At 33.7% G+C, this 24,594-nt stretch overlaps 1 protein-coding gene across 10 annotated transcripts in view; it reads left to right on the top strand.

Moving 5' to 3' along the window:
- LOC125060121 overlaps positions 1 to 22,488 on the top strand; it is a 102,305-nt gene extending 79,817 nt beyond the window's left edge. For 4 of the 10 annotated variants that reach the window (XM_047664849.1, XM_047664848.1, XM_047664847.1 and 1 more), the window contains 17 exons: positions 1,240 to 1,471; positions 4,044 to 4,139; positions 8,284 to 8,536; positions 9,199 to 9,385; positions 9,458 to 9,614; positions 9,697 to 11,976; positions 12,219 to 12,342; positions 12,534 to 12,782; positions 12,855 to 12,960; positions 13,029 to 13,281; positions 13,595 to 14,008; positions 14,649 to 14,808; positions 17,560 to 17,668; positions 18,469 to 18,579; positions 19,558 to 19,638; positions 20,079 to 20,225; positions 21,335 to 22,488. In XM_047664849.1, the coding sequence (XP_047520805.1) occupies positions 1,240 to 1,471; positions 4,044 to 4,139; positions 8,284 to 8,536; positions 9,199 to 9,385; positions 9,458 to 9,614; positions 9,697 to 11,976; positions 12,219 to 12,342; positions 12,534 to 12,782; positions 12,855 to 12,960; positions 13,029 to 13,281; positions 13,595 to 14,008; positions 14,649 to 14,808; positions 17,560 to 17,668; positions 18,469 to 18,579; positions 19,558 to 19,638; positions 20,079 to 20,225; positions 21,335 to 21,506 (5,131 nt within the window). In that variant the 3' untranslated portion in view covers positions 21,507 to 22,488. Of the gene's footprint in view, positions 1 to 1,239; positions 1,472 to 4,043; positions 4,140 to 6,100; positions 6,361 to 8,283; positions 8,537 to 9,198; positions 9,386 to 9,457; positions 9,615 to 9,696; positions 11,977 to 12,218; positions 12,343 to 12,533; positions 12,783 to 12,854; positions 12,961 to 13,028; positions 13,282 to 13,594; positions 14,009 to 14,648; positions 14,809 to 17,559; positions 17,669 to 18,468; positions 18,580 to 19,557; positions 19,639 to 20,078; positions 20,226 to 21,334 lie in introns of those variants that run through there. The other 6 variants (XM_047664850.1, XM_047664853.1, XM_047664851.1 and 3 more) reach the window with 6 other exon arrangements.
- The last annotated feature ends 2,106 nt before the right edge of the window (positions 22,489 to 24,594 follow it).

Below are 24,594 nucleotides of genomic sequence, written 5' to 3' on the forward strand. Positions count from 1 at the left end.
AAAAATGCTACATGTAATGCCCAAGAATGACCAACATTCTAAAAATTATGTCCTGGAACGCAAATGGCCTTCTTATAAGATGCTTAAAGAGAACTGAACCTTTTGAGTTAATAAACCTCATGTAGTGAATATAAGTGCAAGTGCGCTATCTCAGACACATGAATATAGTGTCAAAATGTTATAGAACACTAAGGGTCGATTCGACCAAACAAGAGTAAATCTTAATCTTAGAATAAATCGTCAGTTAATCGAGAGTAAATCAAGTTTACGTTTTACCAACTACAAATTCTAAGAATAGTGGGCTTATTCGGGAATTGCTACTATACCGCCGTTTCGCACGGAATAACAGCTATTCCTAGAATAATTTAATGGCGTCAGTCAGTCCAATCAGCTGATTTCTGTCATTTCACAAATATGTATTCTGTGTTTTAATTTCAAGTCAACGCAACGCACTAAATTAATAGTCTAGCATTGTATAATGAAACGTTTAAACAATTTATTATTTATTTATTTGTTTTTAGATTTTTTATTTTCTATAATATTAGAATGAAATTCAACTGGGCTCAACAAAAGTTCCTTTTTAGACGAAAGCCTCAAACAAACAAGAAATAAAAACTTTTTGTTGTCGTTTGACACCTGTTAAAAGCTACTTTTTCAAACTATAATACGGCAAAATCGAGTTGACATGATGTATGCTCTTACACTGTCCCGTTGTAGAACAACATTTATTTGCCGAGTTTTATTTTCGTTCACCATTCTCTTGCTATTCGCGTATTGTTATTCCTAGCACAATTATACTATCGATTACGTGGACAAACGACTATGGATTTACTCGAGATTAAAATCATGGAATAGATTATTCTTGGTATAGTTACTCGTTTATAAATTGAAGTTTGGTCGAATCGACCCTAAGTTTGTTTATGAACATTACCTTAGTTTAAGTCAGCAGCAGTAGTATTGTAGAAAATTAGGTGAAAATAATATTACTTCGTAAGTCGCAGTCTTTTTTGTGTTTTTTTTTTCTTACAACAAATGTAAGAAAAAAAACCTATACTATATTTGTATTCTTAAAATTTAAAAATTAATAAAGCTTTGTTTGGTTGTTTGTCCACCCACGTTCCACCTTTATGACTCAGTTGCTTAGTTAATTTATTCACCTATTACGACCCTTCTAGTTGTTTGTTAGCTAAAACATATGTCGAATAAAAATGCGTTAACATATATATTTCTACGTTTCAGTCCGATATTCCGAGACGGGTCATGCCACCACACCTCAGTACTGTCCTCTGTGTCGGCCTCATACAAGGGTATAGGAGATCTCACCTCCCGATTCGAATTCACTTCCCGATATAACGACCTAGCACGAGATCTCGACGCGAACCTGGCTGAAGCAGACATCGAAAGTTTTAAGACCGAAGACATCCACGCCCTCTTGATGACCACAAACTTGCCTGATGATAGAGCTAATAATGTAAGTTAATTATATACTGTGATTTAATCCAGATAATAACGATATTAAACCTAAATCATTAAAAGTAAATCTAATAACACTAGTTTTCAATTTTAAACGTGTTGGTAAGGTATGAGTGTTTAATTATAGATGCGCAATGCGTAAATAGGAAAAATTTTGTAAATTATGTTTTAACATTTAATTAACAATTAATAAAATTAGTAACTTTCTGTCCATATCTCTCCAGTTTCCACTGAAAATGTAATGTCAAATTGTCTACGATTTCACTGTAGGGAAATTAAGACTGCAAACTTCTTTTAAATTTGTTATCTTGTTACATTATATTATAAATAATAAGTATTTCTATCTTATACTGCTTTAATATTTTATTTAGCCCTGGTAAATCGTAAGTATCTCGTCCTGAGACCATTATGTTTCGCAATGTTAAAGATAAATAAATAATAGTAATTTGAATTATTCACTATAATCTAAAACACCAGCTGACAATTACAGTTTACTTACACTAAATACTTCCGTTCTTGTTATACGTAAAAAGTTAATATATATTTTATCATCAAAGCATATTATAGGCAGGTCTAAATAGCTCCTAACTAATATGGTTAGGTGAGGAAATATTACGCATACCTTTTCTTAGGTACCATGTTTTCACATTTTCACTTCAAATATATAACATTCCTTTCGCAATGTACACATATGTATACGATCGGACTTTAATAATTAAATTAAGCTTTATATAGATTGTTAAAATGTTAATAACACATATGGTAAACGTGAGGTTAAGGTAAAAAAAATCGAGGTATTTCCGAACATCGACTTCGACTTTTCTTCTAGAAAAGAGCGTACCAATTCTTAAAATGCCGACAATTCGCGAGCCTTCTGGTATGTCCATGGGCGGCGCTATTACTCAGGTGAACCTCCTGTTCTTCAAATAAGTCGCTAATATACTTTATGTCTTTTATTTCGCTAAAATATTTTATTTATTTACGAGAATACGATAATAAATTCGTTGCATTAAATCAATTGGGTAATTAAATTATTAGTAACAGTTAGACTAAAATATATTTAAACACGTTTTAGTCTAGTATAAAGAATACTCTTTTTACTATAAAAATATATTATTTGCATTAAGTATTACAATTCAGTAATACGATTTATTATTTTTAAACAAACTGATAATAATATTAATTCGGATTGGCTGACACTTTCTATAGATGTCATTGCACTGTAACTGTACTATAAGATAATTGATTATTTATCAAGTATATATATGGGTTTATTGCAAGTGAAAGTATTTCAATAAATATATATAGTAAGTCTCGTATATATTTAATTTGTATTAAAATCCAAATATGGGTTTCATCGTTCTTGGGGATTAAAAATAATTGACCGACTTGAAGTAACTCTGTCAACTGTCAATACCAAATTTGACAGTTATCTCACACTTGAACTGAATTTCGTTAAGACGTAACATTTTGAATAAAAGTTCTCTTTCAACGCCAATCATTATATTGTTTAAAGAACTGTTCATCCCCAGTTATTCGCCAGTGCTTCTAGTCCGTTTTACGTACTTTATTTGAGAACTGGCAGTAGAATGCCAAATTTAGAAGTATTGAATTTTGACGTTCTTAAGTGTACATTACCTACATGTTGATTAGATTTTGATTATTTTTAGTAATGGACGTGGTCAGTCTCTCAATTAATTCATATTTATAAGTTTTATTAAATGTTTAGTAGGTACTTGCGTAAACCAAAGACAATATTGTAACTTTAATTATTTCTTCCAAACATGGCTATAAATAACATGAAATATACTTGACTGTTCTCCAACGGCTTACAACATTGGTGCGTACTCCATATAAGGATAATACTGGTGAAGGTCCCCGAATTTACATAATGTTATCCGAACATAATTTTATACACAGGATAATAAATGTCTTATATAATTTAGCTAATATACGGATTGTTAAATATGGAAACCGAACCTTTAAAGTTGCAAGGGGCTGAATTATTTCTGTCTGCATTGACTATGTTTAGTCAAGTGGGTGATCAGCCTATGTGACACATCGTTAATATTTAGGTTAAGTACGACTTCCCTATGTACAATTCAATACATTTTTGACATACTATGTTAGCGCTCGACTCTAAATCTTGCTCTCTATCTTGATGTTTTCTTCCATAATACTACTTCATACACTCCATAATAGACTGAAAAATCACATTGTTGCATACTAACTACTAAAAAACATACCAATACAATTTTTAATTACTAGGTGTATCTGACTACGATATTTTATCATCAGATCTCATGCTCGCCATGAATAAGACATTGTTATTATTATTTTATTTTTAGTCTACAAATACGCTCAATCGATTACATAGTGATCTCCGTGAATATTTGATTTAAATTAATTTTAAGTTTTGAAATTTAAAAACATTTAATTCCATTCAGTAATTAAATAATTTAACACATGTACGAAAAACAAAGTTTTCCTCAATACTTGATAACATGTTCTATAATTTCTGTAATTGCACTATTCTGGAATGTTTTGTTTCATAATCTTATATATTGCAGAGTAACCCTCACGGAGAAATGTTTGCGAGCATCTCAAGCTCGCTGATGGACAGATTTCGTTTCGACAGTTCCATCAGTATCCACAGTAGTTGTCAGGTTCGCCTTTCCCCTTCTGTGTTTTATTTTTCCCACTAACTCATCAAGCACCATCTCATAACACGTATCAGCTTTATTCGTTGTTAATAACGCCATCTAGCTTACTTTGCTGTCATCACTTAGTACTTACTTGCTTCGTTGAGAGCCAACAGATGGCGCTATACATGCTGTGTAAGTGTGAACTGACTGTAAAACACCTGAAAGTGTTCACACTTCACACATTACAACTTCCTTTGTTTTTTTTTTTTTTTTTTTTTTTTTCGTGGGGAAATGCGTTACGCATACCCTCCCGCAGGCACGGTTGACCTTGGTGGGGAAGGGTTATGTGGGACTCGCACAATAGTGCATACCCACTAAAACCCCACGGCGCCACCAGCAATCGCCCGGGGCAGGACACGGTAACAGCGTAGCCTTGTCCGCATCCACAACTTCCTCTGTGACCTGACTTGAATGAAGGGTCAAATAATTTGGATAAAATAGTATCATAGAAATGTAATACGAGTTATCAATTATGAAAGTATTTCACGGTTTTATATTCAGATTTGTTGTATTAATGTTATTGATTTGTCGTGTCCCCCAATATTATGATATTATTATGATAGCTATAGATAAAACCAGTAGGTACACAACAAATTAAACAAACAATACCAATACTAATATGGCTAGAAGTGTGACATTTTAAACCTTTTTTAAATAAGCCCATTATTATTAAAATTTAAATTATAAATACGATTAATTGGTCTTTTACGATATAAGAAAAATATTCAGTTTCAAATTGTATCTTTTTAATACTCCCATTTTCACATATGAGCAAGTTGTAAAGAAAATTACGGTCGCTCTAATGTGAAAAACGTTTATATTACAAACAAAATATCTCAAGTCTCGACTCTATTTGAAGATTATGTCACTACTCACTACAGCGTATTTATTATTAGACCAGTTTCATGAGGAGTCATAGCTCACATGTAAGAAAGTCGATGTACTTGGCTCGCATCAACAAAAAGACTTCCTATTTGGCCCCATAGTCCCACGGGATGTTAACGACTGTTAAAATAATCATTAATGTGTGCGTGAACATTGCGTCAAGCATACACACTAAGCTTCACAGCTGCAATCATTCCCTCTTCATTGCATGTGTGAGTGTGCTATATTTGCTCCCCTGTGTTATCGTTACGTTTGTGTGTGTTACCAATCAAGACGGACCATTGGCCATATATTCTCAAACGTAGACAAAAAATAGATGGCAAAACGTGACTAAAATCCTATTTTATCGTATTATTCCTTCATTAAATTTGAAAAATTAATTATGAATTACTCTAAAATTAACAAAAAAATTAATTAATCTTCTAAAAAAAAAAGTGTTTATTTTATCGTCTCAAATTAACTGTTTTTAATTTTTAAAAATATGTATAAACATTTTTAGCGTAGCACATGAATGGTGAAATTTATAAAAAAAACGGCGAATAATATTTTTCACATGCAAACATATTAATCACCTTAATTAAAACCTTATTAAACTTATTAGTTATTATCTAATGACTTTAGCGAAAATTGATAAGCTAAGACTCATGTACGGAAAAAATATATTTAGGAGGTTTTTGTTTTACATAGGAGTTTTATTTAAATAGTATTTTTAATTTAAATTCAAAATTTGAATGATTCCACCTGTTATTTCCACAGAAAATGCGTCTGAAATAAAATAAAAATTCGTAAATTTTTTATAGGCCTTCTATTAATATGATTATATATATAATTATGATTTATGTTTTGAATAACAAGCGCTTCAATTAGTGCGCTTAAATAATAAAAGTGCAAACATAATTAGCATGTCGATTACGATAACGAACTTGCTTCAGAGATCCTTACAGTCCGCGTCGCCTTAGCTGAAATAGTTTAATTCGCTGCGCGTGCGTTCGCGCGTCAACACTTTGAGAAGTGTAGGCTGTAGCTAATATTAAAATTAATATGCCCGCTGCCCCAGTATCGCCCTGGGTCTTCAGTAGTGCTACTGTGTATCATGTCTCTCATTAATTGTTTATTTAATGAGGTCAAAACGGGTACATCTCGGGACCTTTTAAATGATTGTGTTTGCGTCAGATAATTAAAGGTGAAAACGGACATTTTATAAATTAGACAATTAAAACTTTATGTGTGTGAGTGCGACATCAATATGGGTGTGACGGATTTTGATTGGGACTCCTGTAATGGAGGGTACTATTCTGTAAGTTTAAATAGTATAACTATTCAGCTACAACTAATCTTATAGATATACTCGTATATATAATAGAAAGGAAATCAGTTTAATGCTTACAATATAATGTATAATAATAATAAATAATGTTATAATATAACTAAGCATTTACTCATTCGTTTCTTTCTGACCAATTGTGATGACGTTTCGTTATTCTTTTGATAAAGGCTTGATCGTCAAAATTGAATAAAAACGAATTAACTAACATTAACTTGATGCAATGTTAGACTACCCTCATTTTTATCTTATAAATTTTAGAACTCTTAACTATGCCTATCTAAATCTTACATATTATACATCATATTTCTCATTGAACTGATTGGTGAGCTTTTTGCGCTTTAACGCAAGGTACACCATGTTAATCCGGGAAACCAGGACCACCGCACTGAGGTGAGGACCACCACTACCAAGGGCTATAAAGGCGATTATATACCTAAAAATATCTATAAAATAAATATTATTTTATATTGAATAACCACAACGGCACAAAACAAACTCATTTTTGTGTTAAAACAAATTCCTAATTATTTTGTTTATCCGTTAACGACATTTGTTTAATTGAAAGAACAATGGGTGTCATTTATTCCATAACTATTTGATTTGTGACCTCATTTGTAACAGGAAAGAGAAATAAATTGATAACGCTCTCCCGCACAGTCATGTACTTGTGTCATACAATAAACTATACACAATTCATTTGTATCCACTTCTCGCTGTAGTTCACAATAAAAGAGAATAGTTTTTTCTTCAAGAAAAGAGCGTACCAATTCTTAAAAGGCTGGAAACGCACTTGCTTTGACAAAGTGGGTGTCTATATTAACATCGGATGAGCCTCCTGCCCATTATTGTTATGTAATATAAAAATATAAATATTTAAGAAGTGCGGAGAATACATCAAAAATTTTATTTAACTAAATTCTACGTATATTAGAGAAACTTAATCCTTTTAATATTTCAAATAGGAGATTTAGAATAACTTATTAATGATTTCGCAACTTATATCAAATATTTATCGCATCTTATTTAATAATTTAGTTAATTAAATTTCCTACACATTAACTTTTAGCTTTTTGGATTTTAAAACCGGAGAATACACAATTATTAATTTCATAAAAATATTACACAAAAAAATTGAATTTCTACTTAAAAGTCTACCTATTTTGTTTTGTGATTCGTAGGTACGTTACATTAAACCAATTTACTTCCATCCCAATATAAACTTACATCTCAATGTTTATGTTCTAGAAAATGCGTTTACTTTTATGCTTCCTGGAATAAATTCGTGCACGATGCATTCCGCTTAAAACTTACACAATTGTATGCTCTTAAAACTGTCTTTATATTATAAATATATTAAGATGCAAATTGTGAGAACAGCACATTCAAGCTATTTGCTTAAGCTTACGGAAATTGTCGAATGAATGTTAGAGCGGTGAATGAAAAGGATTTCAAGAGAAGAAATTAGGAGACAGAAGATGTAGACTTGTCTGCTAGTTTGTTAAAAACATATCTATAAACGTAGTTAAAACAAAAATACATTTTTTACAATTGATTACAATCAAAGCAATAATCACAGATACAGTTGCTGTTAGATTTTTCTCGCACTAAAAATGTTTAAAGATAAATGTTACAAAAAATTATTAAGAAACAATAATTTGGCTTACTATTAGCCTTCTTATACCTCATGATTATCAATGATAGACTCCCAATTCCTTTTATTGTAAATATACTATATACGATAGCATGACCCACCAGGTGGTGCGGCATCCCATAGAATATAGTCCCAGCACATCAAAGTACAAACTAGATATAGTCTATATTAAAGTCGTCGGCAGAAAGAGGTATAAGTAAGATTTATTAAAAACGGCTTTTTAACAATTCATCCTTTTACAGGGAGAAGAATCCGTCGGTTCCATCAACACAATGTCAATATGCAAATCGGAATTACTATTTTCGCCGGTTAAAGAGGGTGCACATGGTGTCCACTTCAGTGTAGACAGTCTCGACTGTGAATTACCAACTGAGCAGGATCTCATCTTAACGTGTCAAGCCAATAAGGATAACTATACTATAGCTTTTGAGGGAAGTCTCACCATCTACTCCGAGGACAGTGAGTGTGCTGAAACTGCCGTCAATCAAAAACATGGTGAGTGGAGATATGTATTAATCTTTAGCTCAGATGAAACCTTCAGGTAGTGTTCTATAAACCATATACATCAAGCTACTGAATGTCTTTATTACTCTAGGTCACTTAAAATTAATAACTGAGGCAAAACACTTTAATTAAGACAAAAAGTATGCTTTAATAAGACTGTGCGGCCGGTGAGGCGGTTCTCGTATTTCAATAAAGTCTAGAACAATTACTAAAGACGCTCAATCTTTTTATAAAGCTTATTACTTATCAGGATCTTCGAGATTCAAATTCATATCTGTATTACTTTATTTTCTTTCGATGGGTATTATATTTTGTTAGGGTTTAAGCTCTATACATAAATAAATTCGCAATATGATGAGCATATATATAATCAAACTCTAATGTCTAACGTTGCTTGTAACAGGGATTGAGATATTTTATGCAAATATGTTACGTTGGTTTATAATACTTTTTTAAAATCATGCTGGTGTTGATATGAACAAAGCACATAAATATATAGCTGATATTACGCGTTGGTTTAATATAATTTTTAAATAAGTGGCATTGTTTTGTGTGTAGATATGATTAATGATTATATAGATGATATAATTCATAGTGAATCATACCTTCCTAAAATTTGATAAGCTTCGTCTTACGTGAATCATTATTTGCAGACAAACTGGATAAAGATGATATGCGAATAATATTAGATAGTGATGAAAGAACGCGCAGGAACTTAGAATTATTAGAAAGATGTAAGAAACTAACAAATAAGCTTACGACGTCTATGGCTAGGAGCGACGTAGGTTTAACTACGTGGAGTAAGCTTAAAAAGCAAACCAGTCAATTGCCCTTACAAAGGTTCGTATTGTTTTAAAGAATTTAAACATATTAAAAGAAGTATTTAAAATATAACGATTGTTTTATGTTTAGGCATCCATCGGGTAATAACAATGAAAATTCAAACGAGTCATCAGATGCTACAAATGACATGAACAGTTCTGTAATAAAAAGTCAAAGTCTACCAAATCTATACAGGCGGAAACTTATGAGTAGCTCTATAAATTCGGCAGCCTTAAGCAATTCAACGGTAGGTGCTTGTGCTAATGAAAATTAATTATCAAAACACGTTATCGGCTCATTGCCTTTAATAAACACTGTTCGTTTTTTAGGTCGATTCCTTCACCGTAAACCAAAGGTTACATAGTACTCCTATATGTATGAAAGTATATGATGTTTCACAAAACCGCTCTCAAGGAAGCCAACACTCAGAGCCGATGAGCACATCATCGACCGACCAAACCTCCACAGATAAAAGCCAAACGAAGCAAAATTCCTTTAACTTAGTCAAACTTTTCATGAAACAAAAGAGCGATAGTAATGAAGGTATCGTAACAATGGATCAGCTTGATCGCTCAGAGTGTTGGCCGAGCTCTGGAGGTGAGAGTGGTGAATCTCTGGGAGAGCACAAAGCTGAAATTAATAAATCTATATCTATGAGACCCCAGGCAGAGTTACCGATTGAAGAAACAGAAGAAACATCCTCATTATTTTATGAAGAAATAAGAACTAATCCATTCAATAGAGTATACGATGAGGTCTTATTAGAAGAAGAAGAATCGGATGGAGCTAAGTTAAGTGATAGCGAAAGTAATCTGTATGCTGTAGTAAATAAGCCGCGCATAAGGCGAACCAATACCAACCTGATGAATAGTCCTTCTAGAGTAAGACATAATAAAAAGTCGGTTTCTTCACATTCGTCAGCTACGAGCGTAAGTATCTCAAGTTGCTCAGAATCTGACGGCACCCAAATAACCAAAATGAACAAGATAATACATCGAGAGCCTTGTGATACAAAGGCAACATCAACTCATTTTAAAAGTAGCACTGAAGATAAATGTATGCAAACATCTAATTTACAAACGAGCGTTTCACATGAAAGAGAGTTATACAAAGTGGTTGAAGCTTCATTCTTAGAAAAATTGAAGGAAGGTGATTGTGAAAAGCCGGTATTCGTATTGTACCCTAATTACACTTTACCTGATATAAGTTTTTTGAACGGTAGACCCAATATTTACCTTAGCCCAGTAAAAGTCAACATGTCTCCAAAAACAGACAGTAAAAGAAATCGAACACAGGTTAAGGGAAAGCGTCCGTTTTCTTGTAACGATGTCGAAATGCTAAAGAAAAAAGGCCTAGGACATATTAAAGACTGGGATTCTCTGAACTTCTTATTACCGCTTGAATGTAGACAACTACTGTCAGAGGTACCCGAATTAATGCAGCACATGAAAGAGAAAGAAACTATTCATAAGTGCACTGAAAAATATTGTACTGCAACTCCTGCCTCACGGCTAAGAAATAGGCCAATGAGCTGTGATTGCAATAACTTAACGAATGCTACAGCCGTGTCATCTAGTTCTAGTACTGCCACGCAACCGTCCTCTGGTTACAGAGGATCTTCGACTATGTTAACCGATTCGTCTGCCCAAAACAGTCCAGCGCCAGCTGGAAACTTTAACCCTCTGTTTGTTTATCGCTACGATAGCGCTACAAGTTCCGAGGCCAGTGGGGTGCATAATGATCCACAAAGAACAAATCCAAGTGTGCCCAAGCGATCGCTTTCTTTAGCTGATCAACATCGGTTAGGAAAACAAGGTGAGCCTGTACCTCCAAGGCCACCCCTACCAAAAAGTATTCTAAGAAAATCTTTAGATAAAACCAAAAAGTCAAACGCGCACACTAAACGTTACAGCATGTTTGAAATGGAAGATCTCGTTCAACAAGATCCTCTAGTTTGCGCAACAGCAGCAGTAGAGCAAAAAACAAAAAGACGGTCTCTGCAAGAACCTTATTATCTTCAAAATCAAAACATAGACTGTAGGAAGAATAATGATTTAGCTGCAAAAAGATTATCCCAGCAATTTTTAGATGCAGCTGAAAAAGATATCGATTACAATGAGTACTACCAAGATGAAGGTGTTGGCACGGAAAGCAGTCTTGAATCAGGAAAATCAAACGAATTAAGATATCATAGACCACACACTCCGCCAATGCCCAAGCCACGAACAAAGAAGTTAGAATATATAGAATTTCCACCACCTGGTGCACTCATTAGCAGCGCCGATTTACAGCAACTTGAAGAGTTCTTAAAGCAAAGTGGTGTTAACTGTCAAAACATGGACGAGTGGGATCAAACTCAAGTACAAAAGGTAAGAAGTCAGGTTACCAAGTTCTTACAAATGAAGCGGTCTCAAGAGGAGAATCAGAGGTCCACAGACTCTAGTGCCAGCAGTTGCAATAGCAAAAAATCTGTAAGTTTTGCCCAGAAGTCAGAGGTGAAGAGTGACGTTCCACAATCGAAAGCCGTGGAAGAGCTAAAGGTAGTTAATCCCGTCACTCCACCTAACTCGCCTAACATTTCAGCTGTGGTAGCACTGCGACTTTATCAGGTAAAAACCTTATGCTTTTTCATTTAGTGCACGGCAATCCCCGCTATGTCCAGTAAGTACTTTTATTTTTTAGCTTACGTCGTTCTTTTGCAATTGTCTGTTTCGTTTTCTTAGCGAACCTTAATTTTCGTATTTTAATTTTACTAGCTCATCCATGAATGCCATAACGCAGCCATAAATCATTTCACATAATAATAACATACTAAACTAGTAACATAAGTCAAAAATAATGAATATTTTAGGGCAAAAACCTTGCGGAAATGCCAATTTGTGAGGAGGCTGAAGTAAGCCCTGATGAATTTGCAAGTCCCACACGACATGAAGGAAGGGCTAAATACGATTTAATAGATGTATCCCAGAAACGAGGTTGGTACATTTCTTATAATTGCAACACTATTACCATTATTAACAAAAACTTTGTAAGTCTAACACTGATTTAATTAAAGTATTTTTCGTCTCTTTCTGTCAAATTGTGTTTAGGCTGTGGTGTAAAAAGTAGGGTTAGTGCATAAACTATACCTAGACAATAAGAATTACATCTTTATTCTTGCTTTAAGCTCTAGTCTCAAATGTAACTGATGCTGTGGAAATGCTAATACAACACTTTTCATCTGCTACGGATCAAGCTGAACTTACTTTCCTTGGTGATTCGAAACAGTCTCCGACATGCGCCAAGATTGCATTAAACGCGTTATGTCCAGCACTTTACGCTATATTTAGAGACGGTTTAAAAGAAAATATCGAAACATCTTTTGGTGCGGTCAATAACTCTGTTTGGCAAATGGTGGAATCTACTGCAAGACAAGGTATATTCAGTGATAATAATTTTACGAAATATTTTGTAGAAGGATAGAAATTTAAAGAAAATGCGTTTTCAGGTCCTATCACAAAATCCCTCAATGAGTTAGTTTTGAGAATAAACAGCGAGGACGCAGTGACGGAAGGGCTGGTCAAATTCAACGCATTCATTTTAGGTCTTCTTAAGTAAGTATTTTTATTCTACAGCCCAATACATCTGCGGTAAAAATATTAATTATTAAATTTTATTTTAGTGCACAGTCCGTGGACGCATGGGTATCGTATGTAAGAACTCGGGAGTCCATACTAGCTAAGCATTATGACCCTGATTCTCTCATACTTGCCGGGTGCGTTGGCGAACCGCGTTGCAGAGCATTACTGGATACATTGTTGGCCAGCCTTGAACCTCTTCGTCTATTACCCTTCTCCTTGGATCTCATGTTTGAAATGCGTGAACTACATAGAAGCTTCAAGCGTATCGAAAGCGATATGAGGGCAGCGAGTCGGGTAAGAATCCAATTCCTAAAATCTCGTAAAAATTTTCTCTTACATTTCTACTAATATAAACTTATCTACTTAAACTATCATTCTACATAACCATAATGCATACAAAATACCGCCGCAGACATAGCTTTATTTGCATTTTATTTATTGCATGTGCTTTTAAATCACAAGTCACTGCGATCCAAGATACGTTCGTGCACAGCTTTCATAAAATGCAAATAAAGGCAAAATCGAAGCTTCGATGTCGGCCCCAAGGACGTATATCAACTAACGGGTAGCATGTTGCATGATGTTAAAACTTTGGTGTATTTAACAGCCAACTACGATTAACACCCCGCAACTAACCTTGAACCAGCTGAACTTACTGAAATTGGTCCGTTCGATGCAGTCCAGTGGAATGAGTGATGATTCCCAAGCAAGCGTCATAATGCGAAACAAAGATCCTAAAAATAAAGAGCCATCAACCCCTGACCTACTCAATGATACGGCAAATATAAAGACTACTATAGAAAAGCATAGACCAAGGTCCTGTGTCAATCCGTCTCCCCTCGGTTACGACATGTGTCCGAATAATAGCAGAACTGAAGAGAACAATAGGCGATGGTCAGGGGTACAGTTGGGTTCTAAATTGATGCAAGCTTTCGACCGGTTGGTACTTGATGACAGTGACGATTACACAGATAGTCTAGAGAACAAAGCGACCACAAAACCCTCCACGGTCGAAATGAAGGTAACTGGAGGGAATCTATGTGTTGACGCTTTTTTCATGTAAATCGTGTTATTTTTCGTTCCGCTTTTAATCACGCTTTCTACGTATTATTTTGTAGATTTTAGTTTCGTACCATTATTTTATATATTATATAATTGCTATGTATGAAGTATATTTGTTTCGTAGAACTTGTGGTTTATGTTTGTGCAATAAATGTTCCGCTTACTCATAAATAGTACGAATATCAGGCAACCATCTTGTATACACGAAACATTGATATTCCATTTGAATATTTACTTGTAGAAAATAGATGTAAAATGTCGTACTACATGAAATGCCTTTTCAAATGCAGTTTGGTAGAAATGTTATTGAACTTTTACATTTAGTCCCAGTATTTAATAACTTTCTTTATTATTATAAATTAGAAGTAAATCTGTATTATATATCCAACTACTGATATAGCCACAAACAAATTGTTAGTTCTGTTTTATAGTAACGAGTATCTTGTAGTCCCTGGTTATACCAGGAGGAGTAATTTAAAATTACTCTGTATTACCACGAAGGCATATGTGTATTTTGTATTAGTCTGTAGGATTAGCAGGAAACCTAGAGATGGCACGCTATACTCCATACTTACATCTCGTTTTATACTCTTGTCCAGCTCGATACCAGCGGTGAAGAGCAATGGCGACCCTGCTCAGTCAATAGCTGTGGCAGTGGCAACACCGCACAGGGCAGCAATAACTCTGGAGGCAAGTTCCGGAAACTCCAGCTTAAATGGGAGATGATGAGCAATGCGGAAAGCCCTGTTACACCACCCAGTAAGTAATTCTATTGGTTCAAGTTTATTTATTCCATTTTTAAACTGGATAAATGGTGCATTTATCAGCTAGGAAACTATCACTCAAAAGTTGGTAGCACTTGATTGGGGTTACTAACAAGTAGGTATAGCTGTTGTATGTTAGTATATTATGTTTAAAAGATTTAAAATCGAATGTATAAACAGCATATCTCCTCTAAGTGGGTCATTCGTAAACCCCGCCTTAAATACAAAAATATTACAACCTACGTTTCTTAAACGAATTATTTGCTATCATTGAGATATAAATATATTTCTGTTAATCGATTGATAACATGCCCAATGTTTGTTTAATGATATAACTTAATTTTTTTAGTTTTTAACGCTTTTGTGTTTGTTTTGTATCTTGTATAAAATTATAAACAACTTTTGTCCTAAATCAATGACAACATTTTCAATTTATACAAATTAAAAAAAAAGTTTCTATACTCAAGAATCGAACTTAACGAACAAAACTTAGTATTTAATTCATGTACTTCCCATTCCTCATAAAATGCAATGAAACAATGGACACTACTATATTGGTACCTCACCAAATGAAGCACTTCCTATGTCCCGTTAACACTTAAAATTGTAACAATTTTAACTTGAACTGTACACTATTATAAATTTCTTCACTGAATTAAAAGGATTAATTCTAAACTGAGAGTAGTCGACCCACTTACAAAGTAATGAAGTTTGAAAATGACTTAATGATTCATTAAGTCTATTAAATTGTATTCTACTAAACTGTTGTGTATTGTGATAAAGAGGCACAATTTTCTAACAATGTAATAAGACTATTAGTAATATAAGTTATCTCTTTTCATCATAATGTAACCTCAAATTGACTGAAAGAGACGACAGTTTTTTAGTACACTAATCTAGTTTTTATGAATAAATTTATAGTTTATAAATAAAGCGAGCAGTGTTGGCCAAGTGGCTTCATCGTGCGACTCTCATCCCTGAGGTCGCACGTTCGATCCCCGGCTGTGCACCAATGGACTTTCTTTCCATGTGCGCATTTAACATTCGCTCGAACAACAAAAATTGTGAGGAAACCAGCTTGCCTTAGATCCAAAAAGTCGACGGCGTGTGTCAGGCACAGAAGTATCACCTACTTGCCTATTAGATCGACAAATGATCATGAAACAGACACAAAAATCTGAGGCTCAGACCTCAGAGGTTGTAACGGCACTGATTTTTTTTTAAATAAAGCACTAGTCCTACAGTCGAATCTGGAAATTTATGAATTTTAAATAAGTATTTTATAATTCAGTACATAGCATAAATGTTAATGAAATTCTATTAATTAATAACAATACTTTAAGTGTTGACTGTAATGCGTATTTTTTTCAAAAGTTTAATCTTGCGAATTAAGATTCTAGTTACTCTCCTACCTTTGACTAGATTTTATTCATGAATTAGTCATTTCACCTTTACGTCGTTTCCTGTTGGCATCAGAGAGAGATCAAGAGCTATTTTCGATAAGCGTACGCGACCTTTGTTCACATTCTGTGAATATTTAAAATCTCATAATCAAAGTTCCTTGTATTTAGTGAAAAAGGCAAGTTTTGCTTTATAAATAGTATATACTATATATATATGAGAACACAAACTCTTAAAATTAATTTATATTTTCATTCTCTTGTTTAGTTTTAAATAAACGTTATATAACCGCCTTGTTCGTGTTTAACGAAGATTACTAATGTTATTTTTCTCCTGTTGTTTTGTTATAGTGATGTAAATATAGTCGTTTTTTATATTTGGATGATATTTTTGTTCAGCGACGACTTTTCTAGCCGTATTCTATTTCTATGACAAATATGGCACGTTATCTAAAAAAATATTCATTCATTCACATTGCCGCACTAACACATTGATAGCAGAGATTTCAATCTGACATCAGCATCATTCAAATATTTCCTTTATTTATTTGTATACATAATCATAAAATAAGTTTACAATAGTATGGTGGACACAGTTTATCTGTCCACCGTAAATTAAAAAAATATAGACATTTTATATGGAGTTACAAGGTTACGTTTTAATAAGCATACTCACAATACTCCTTAAATGAGTTCAAGATGTTCGGATAAAAATTCTATTTCGGTAGATGCAATGCCCCCGTGCGTGCGACCAACAAGCTATCATAGCTTTTAAATTACTATTCTGTATTTCACCATTGCATCGATCCTTAATAATTTCAATGTCTCAACGGTCTAATCTTTATTCGCAAATTCAACTGCATATAACTCTCTGGTTCTAGAATTAGAATAGATCTTTGCGAATTAAATAAAAAATCCACTTTAGGTGTGGGTGTGTGTCTCTTCCTATGAGAGTTATACTTCAAATCGGGGCTAGTATCCGCTAAGTACATGGCCAGTTTTATAAGATAATAAGCCCCTAAGATCAGGGTAACAAGATATTATCAATTCCACTAAATGTGGATATAAATTGCAAAACAGTTAAGTTTAACAAGAAAAGAAGTGTTATTTCTAAACATTTTAACGTTTTCCTATAATACATTGGACTACATACTGCGCATAGGCATTAATGTGTTAATATAGATGAATTGTCCACTCATTATTTTATAAAGATACTTGCAGATAAAACCAAAACACTTAGACATAGAAGAGCGATAAGTTTTATAAAAAAATTCAGCTGAAACCCGAAGTCTCCTCCAAAAGCTTAATCTATGTACATCATTCTAGTATATATTAATTTTCCGTAGGTGAGACATCCCCGGCTGCCGCACGTGGTTCCAAGATTCCGCGACCCGTGTCATCGCCCGTTCGACCTCAAGCGCCCGCATTACCATCGCCTGCTAAGAACACGCTTCGGTATGTAATTTAACTCTGACATTCCTTATCTGGACTTAGAAGAGAAACAATTTTTTTTTAAGACAGTTCACACCAATTGACTAGTCCCATGCTAAGCTGGTGAAGCTTGTGTTATGGGTACTAGGCAACGGATATACATACATATTATAGATAGATAGACATATAAATAGATTTTTAAACACCCAAGACCTAAGCACAACACCAAATGCTCATCACATCGATGTTCGTCTCAGCCGGAGATCGAACCCGGGACCCATGGATTCGCAGTCAGGGGTACTAACCACTAGACCAATGAGTCGTCTATGACACTATTCATTGGCCGTATGTCAATTTTAAACATGTTTTTGACATCACATATTAGCACTAAAGTCTTTTCTAATCATAGTTATATATTATGTAAAATGAAATTATGAAAGGAAAACCGGCGAAACTTGATCTAGTACGACGGATGTTCGACATTACTATCCGTATTCATCAATATGTTTTTAAGTAAATTATATTCGAGAAATCGAAAGAAATAAATTTTCCTAGTAAATTATTTTATTTTTCTTTACTGGATAAGGTTTTTGTTAACTTGTAATTATTTTAATGTATGCGGGTAATTTCAAAGTTCAATTAGTTTTGATATGAATTTCCTTATTACCCTCTGAATTCCGCAGATTAATATAACTAGATAATAAAAAAAATAAAAATTAAGAAATAATTATATTGTCCAAATTGTGTTTATATAATCTGCAATTCATATCCAGTATGCGTTTAGTATATGTTTTTGAAGTTTTAATATACATATTATTCATCAGAGGAATACCGGTAGCTGTCCGCAAAGGAGCGTCCCCAACTATATCCACTCCACGAACACAAACCACACAACGCGGTGTTGGTACCAAAAAACCACCGCAAGCGGCAAACAGGTAATAACTCCAAAACTAAAATCAGGAACTAGGTTTAGCGCAAACTATGACTCCTATGTTAATGTCCAATTTGACATACGGGATTCACATTTTGCGCTGACCTATTTCTGAATATTACCATAAGATTTTTATTTAATTGTAAAATTTAAATAATATAGAGAAATGAGACAAACTAACGCCTGGTTCTTTATAAATACCGAAATTGTAATCTATATATACATTCAATTATATATTATAATTATAATTGATAAATAGGAAATTAAAAAAGTTTTGCCCCTGTGGCAGTATACTTTTAATGCTAGCAGCATTATCTCTCTGAATTGCGATACTTATTCGTTGAGCGAGGAAACTATGCTCTGGGGTCACCGGTACAATCTACCAGGCGCCAACTTGAATCTTTAATTAGCGCCTCTGCACTTATACAAGTTAAGTAAGAGATAAGTTAGCGAGTCAGTTACATTATATATTGTATATAATTTCAGAAAAATAATATCTTCAATCACCCAATGGTCAAAAACAAAAAAAAATTAAATATCCATACATACTATGTATGTGTATACTACAATTATTTAAGACACTTTAAAATCATTCTCTAAAAGTTTACATGGAGATATATAGGAAAATTACTTTTCGTAGCAACTAGTAAAATACAAATAAATAATTGGATTTCAGGCGAAGTTATCTTAAAGATAAGGATCTAATAGGTGAAATATTTCTTTACTTTACCTAGATCAAAAAAATATTTCAAAACTTATATACGTTTTATAAGCCTCACACTTCATAATTTATTCTCATAATTCTAGGTTTACTGAAAAGAGCGCGATGAATTACGAACGAAATCTATTATTAATTAGTATTATTATTGTAGAAATGTAAACAGCACGGCTTTATTCCAATCGATACAAAATAGGTCTTCTTTGTAGTCTGTGGTGACGGTTTATGCTTTAAGCACATTATAAAATATGCACGCATCTACAGAGTTATACCCGAAACGAAAAGGAATGTCTTCGAGAAAGCGAGGACCAATCAAAGAGTCGATAAAAATGCTAAAAAGGCGCCGTACGTATCATATTTGTTGGGATTATACTAACTACATTAACAAATTAAATATTCCGGAAATAACAAATGATAGCACGATTTTGCATGTATGTAAAGTGGTTTTATATATATTTTGCTTGGATTTATAACTGAACGGACGATGTATCTTAGTTTCTTTAATATTAAAACACCATTAACTTATGCATAAAGATACTGTAAGCTTCAAATATTGTTTATTCACTTTCGTGTTTGGAGACCGATAATGATAAAAAATATACTAATACAATAATTAGTAATAATACTTTTACAATGATCGACTTGAACAATTGAAGCGCATGAAATAATCAGTTTTTTATAGGTTTGAAATTTGAATAATATAATGTCTATGTAATATTACTACTAAGATATGATATTCAGTTTTCGTATGACTATGTTACTATATCTAAACATAATCATCGCAGGACATCCCGAGTAGACCAGGCACAAGGACCGAGCGGCGTATCTCCTCGCCCTTCGTCTTTGCCGTACGGTCGCGCCGCCCCACCTGCAGCCCCTAGGCGGGCGGCATCATCTTCCGCCGCCCGCGCGCATACACAACAGAAACACAAGTGAGTCTTTCTTACTAGTAATACACATATTCACCGGATTTAAACAGTGAATTTAAAAAAGAAACGTGTGTACTTATGAAGTTATACTTCTTTGGCGTAACAAGATGATGATCATGTCAATAAAATCAACGCGATTTGATTGACATGATCAGATTTGGCGTTTTTTTCTACAAACGTAGAATAACAATTTTGAAAAGATTTTTATTCTACGTTTGTAGAAAAAACGACACTAACAATAGAAAAAACTGAAATGTTGACTGTAGCTAACTTCAGGGTGCCGGTTTTTTGTGACGGCGTGCGCACGCATCGTGAAACTTTTCTCTTATCATTTTTCCCTAACGCGCCAAAAGAAGTATAACTTCAAAACTACTGTCCACTCCACTGGATTCGACTAGCATGTTCGTTTATATTTTTAAGGTCACATGGACCCCGTTTTAGAATTGTTATAAATTTAACATTAATAATTCATAACGTTACGTAGACAGACATGGTATCAGATCAACGTGTCTATGATGGCGATATTAAATTTTTTGGGGAACTAATAATAAGAATGATGACATCGTATCAGTCTATTTTTTATTTAGTTAAAACGAAACTAATTTTAAATCCTTATATATTGTATACTATATGTATTTATTATCTATTTCCTACGACAATTTTTATTACTCAACTGGCCGCGTAGTCCACTTTTAATGCTATCTAATTGTCGTCTGCCCCAGTTTTGATAATAAATGCAATCAGTACAATTTAGGGCCAGAACAAATAAAATAGCTATAAAGCCCTTATATATCTTCATATATATTATTAATTATTTATTTATACTACTTTAAAGATATATATAAAAAGGATTACATAAGGTATTAGGCAAAGGGCGGTATTATCGCTAACAGGAGACTTCTTCCAGGCAACCCTTGTATTGATAAATAAAAAATTTATAAGTACCTACTTAGGGTTAAACTACTAAAAGTGCATAAATAATTACCAAAAAAACATGTCACACCAGAAAAAAACGAACATAAACTAAAAAAAATTAATATTAATAAATAAAAGTGATATTATCTGCGATAACTAGGAGAATGTGAGATTAACTATCTAATTCTCAATTACAGATACGTGCGAACGTTATGGCATCGACTACCTTCAGACTCCGGTCATTTGGCGTTCAACGAAGGTGAACGTTTGCGCCTTATCCTGGAGGTGGATGACCAGTACTTACTGTGCTGTCGGGGCGATCAGAAGGGCCTCGTGCCCAGGGATGCGGTGCTCCTAGAGGACTTCTGATATTGGCCCGCCTAGCGCGACTGGCAGCCGTATTGGCGACCACTGAAGCTTGCCAGACATTAATTAGGCAAAATCAGCGCCAAACGGCTGCTCCTCCGAGTGCAATAAGCCAGAACAGTGAATCGTGTGATAATTGTGATCTTAGTACAGTAAAAGTGGAACGAGATATTGACGTTACCTTTCGAATAGGTCTTCGGGTGGGGATCTACGTTTTAAGGTTTTTTTCTTTATTTTCTACGATTCTTATTGGAATCTCTTTTATTTAATGACCATTTATTTTGACTTGACATCTATGACAATATTATTTTATATACCGTAGTTCCCCGTTCTGAGACACATTTATTCTTTTGAAATCGATTTCGCACATTGTATGTATCTATAGTAAAATCTAGTCTTACGTTTAAGGCACTTATATACATCTGTAAATATATATTAACGCAAATCGGGGGAATATTTACCTTAAATGATACTAGAATAACGCATTTAGGAATTTATAACGACATATTGACGGTGAATATTTCCCCGACGTGAATGTTAACCCTAGTGACATAATCTCCGAACCGGCCGAGGGAAAGACGCCCTTTTAAATTTTTAGATAAACAGATTGGTGTCTAAATTATATCATAACGTTATCGTATCGGTGTTAGTTCGTTTAGCAATAATATAAGGGTCGGTTGAATCCCAGGCACAAGTCGATATGCGGACCGCGGATATAACGATGCTTTCTCATTAACAGCATGCGGCCTTTCCATCTCACCCTCCTTACTAGTTCGGGTCTGTTTAGGTCGATATGGGCTTTAACTCGATTGTGGAACTAATCGCATGGCCTTTCCGAATTTCCGTTCCTCGTGTCCATTTCTACAACGCGGTGTTGGATCATAACATTTTTCGAATTGATCGCATGCGCCTATCCATTTTCATATCCTGTGTCGTCCAACATTGTTCATTCGACCCTCGTAACTTAAGTGTGTATCAGATGCAAGGAACCGGTGTGTCGATATTTAAGATATCTGCAACTGAATCATTGATACACCTGGCCTAGCATGCGCTTTCGCCAAATATGATAATAATATTGTGATAGTCAATCATATCACTGCTTAATATGCAACTATTGAGAGAAAGATATTTTTGGTACGTATTGCTCAAGGGTTTAGATGTAAATTTTAATAATACTCTAATGTAAATGTACTCGAAATTCCAGTTATACGTATAGTTTTGTAAATATTAATCAAAAGGTAAAAATTGAAACCTTTATGCACGATACAGTTCCTCTTGTAGTCCGTCGTGCTGTTGAGTCACAAATTGGCGATTGTAGTTTATTATTGGTGTGTCTTAGAACGAAATTGTAGTCGAGCGCGTCTTTCTCGAGGCTGGAGCTAACCGACCTCTTGCCGACGTTCTCAGGCACGACATGAGTGTCACTTGACAATCATTGTACATGCCTTTGAAATATTCCGTCAAATGTTTGCCACGTGAACTAACATTTGGCGAAATGTGTGAAAGGCAAAAGGACTGTATTATAGAGTGTAATTTATACAATAATTAGTTTAGGTATGTTGATTGTAGTTTAACTTTCATATGTTGTGCGAATTTGGTAATATATAATTGAACATTGTCATTACTCTGCGCTTGTGACTGAATGTGTTGTGGCCTTTGGATGTATTGAAGTTTGTCGTTGTGTGAGTGAGCTTTGCATCAAACCATATTAATCGGATTGCTTCCACTTATGTATAAATAGATCGATCAATCCAGTAACCGTATAGATTAGCTTAATAACATGCCTTAAATCACAGTTCTATAGAGTGGAAATATAATAGCTCGCTTCTATTGCATTGAAAATAAACGCTTTGGAAGTTAGCGTAATTTAAATAGTGAAGTTCTTTAGTGATAAGTTTTTAACAGTTTGTATGAAATGATAATGTGTGAAAGTAAGAAATTCCTGCGCGTTTATGGTGTCGAGGTGAATGGTGAGAACTCTGCGTACAAAAGATTAATTTATAATTTCATTGAGTAATTTTATTTGCGATTTGGGATCAATAATTTTTATTTTGTTGAAATTTTATTTTCTTATAAAATTAAAAAAAATATATAAAAAGAAACTTTCGTCAAGCGAAAGTGTCGAACGACTGAGAAATAATTCCGAATATATTAAGTTTAATTTCGAAAATTCTGTGTTCCGATCATTGATTCATTATCCATTTGTGTATGTATTATTTAAAGATATTATGTTAAGTGCCATAATTTAATAAATTAACAATTGAATATTATGCATAACCATGTACACCAATTAAATAACTATATAATATGAATAAAATGTTGTTTTATTGTTTAGAAAAATCGAGGTAAAATAAAATATAATATTGGTGAGTATAATTTATTTAAGATGAAAACTACACAACATACACAAATTTGCTAAGAGATAGTGTTGACTTAAAGTTAAGACAAAAGTGCCACCAGAACTGTTTTTTAAATCTAAAAGCAATATCATATTAACATTAATTAACGTGTTGTAAAGTTTATAAAATTGTATAAAAACCTTTTTGTTTGACGAAAAAAAAACGCTATTTAATCCTCGGTTTCTAAATTGTGACTCCCGAAATTCAAAATCCAATCCATTTTGAAGTAAGGGAGTCACAGCCTTAGCGTAGTCTCGTTTCCGATTCTTAAATATAGATGAAATTTTGAGGCTTTTAGATCAATATAAAAACTTAAACTAAAATGAATATATATTTTTTATCAAATAAATTATTACATTTATATAAAATAATTAGGAATTTTTTACCACGTGATTTCGCGATTTAATTTACAGTAAGCCTTTATAGATTAGGGCGTGCAAGATAATTGTGATATTTTATTTTTCAAGAATATTCATATGTAATACCACAAGAGCTTCAAAATTATCGGGTATTTCCCGATAGGTTCGTTGCAAACAATTAATATAGTCGTCATGACGACTATAGTCGTCATGACGACTATATTTGTTTGCAACGAACCTTGAGGGAAATACCAGATGAATTTTGAAGCTCGAGTGGTATTCGGGGGATTATTTTTCCGACCCAAATGTCGGCCAATAGAATTGCACCATGAG

This window comes from Pieris napi, chromosome 21, assembly GCF_905475465.1.
Source record: "Pieris napi chromosome 21, ilPieNapi1.2, whole genome shotgun sequence".
Taxonomy (NCBI): domain Eukaryota; kingdom Metazoa; phylum Arthropoda; class Insecta; order Lepidoptera; family Pieridae; genus Pieris; species Pieris napi.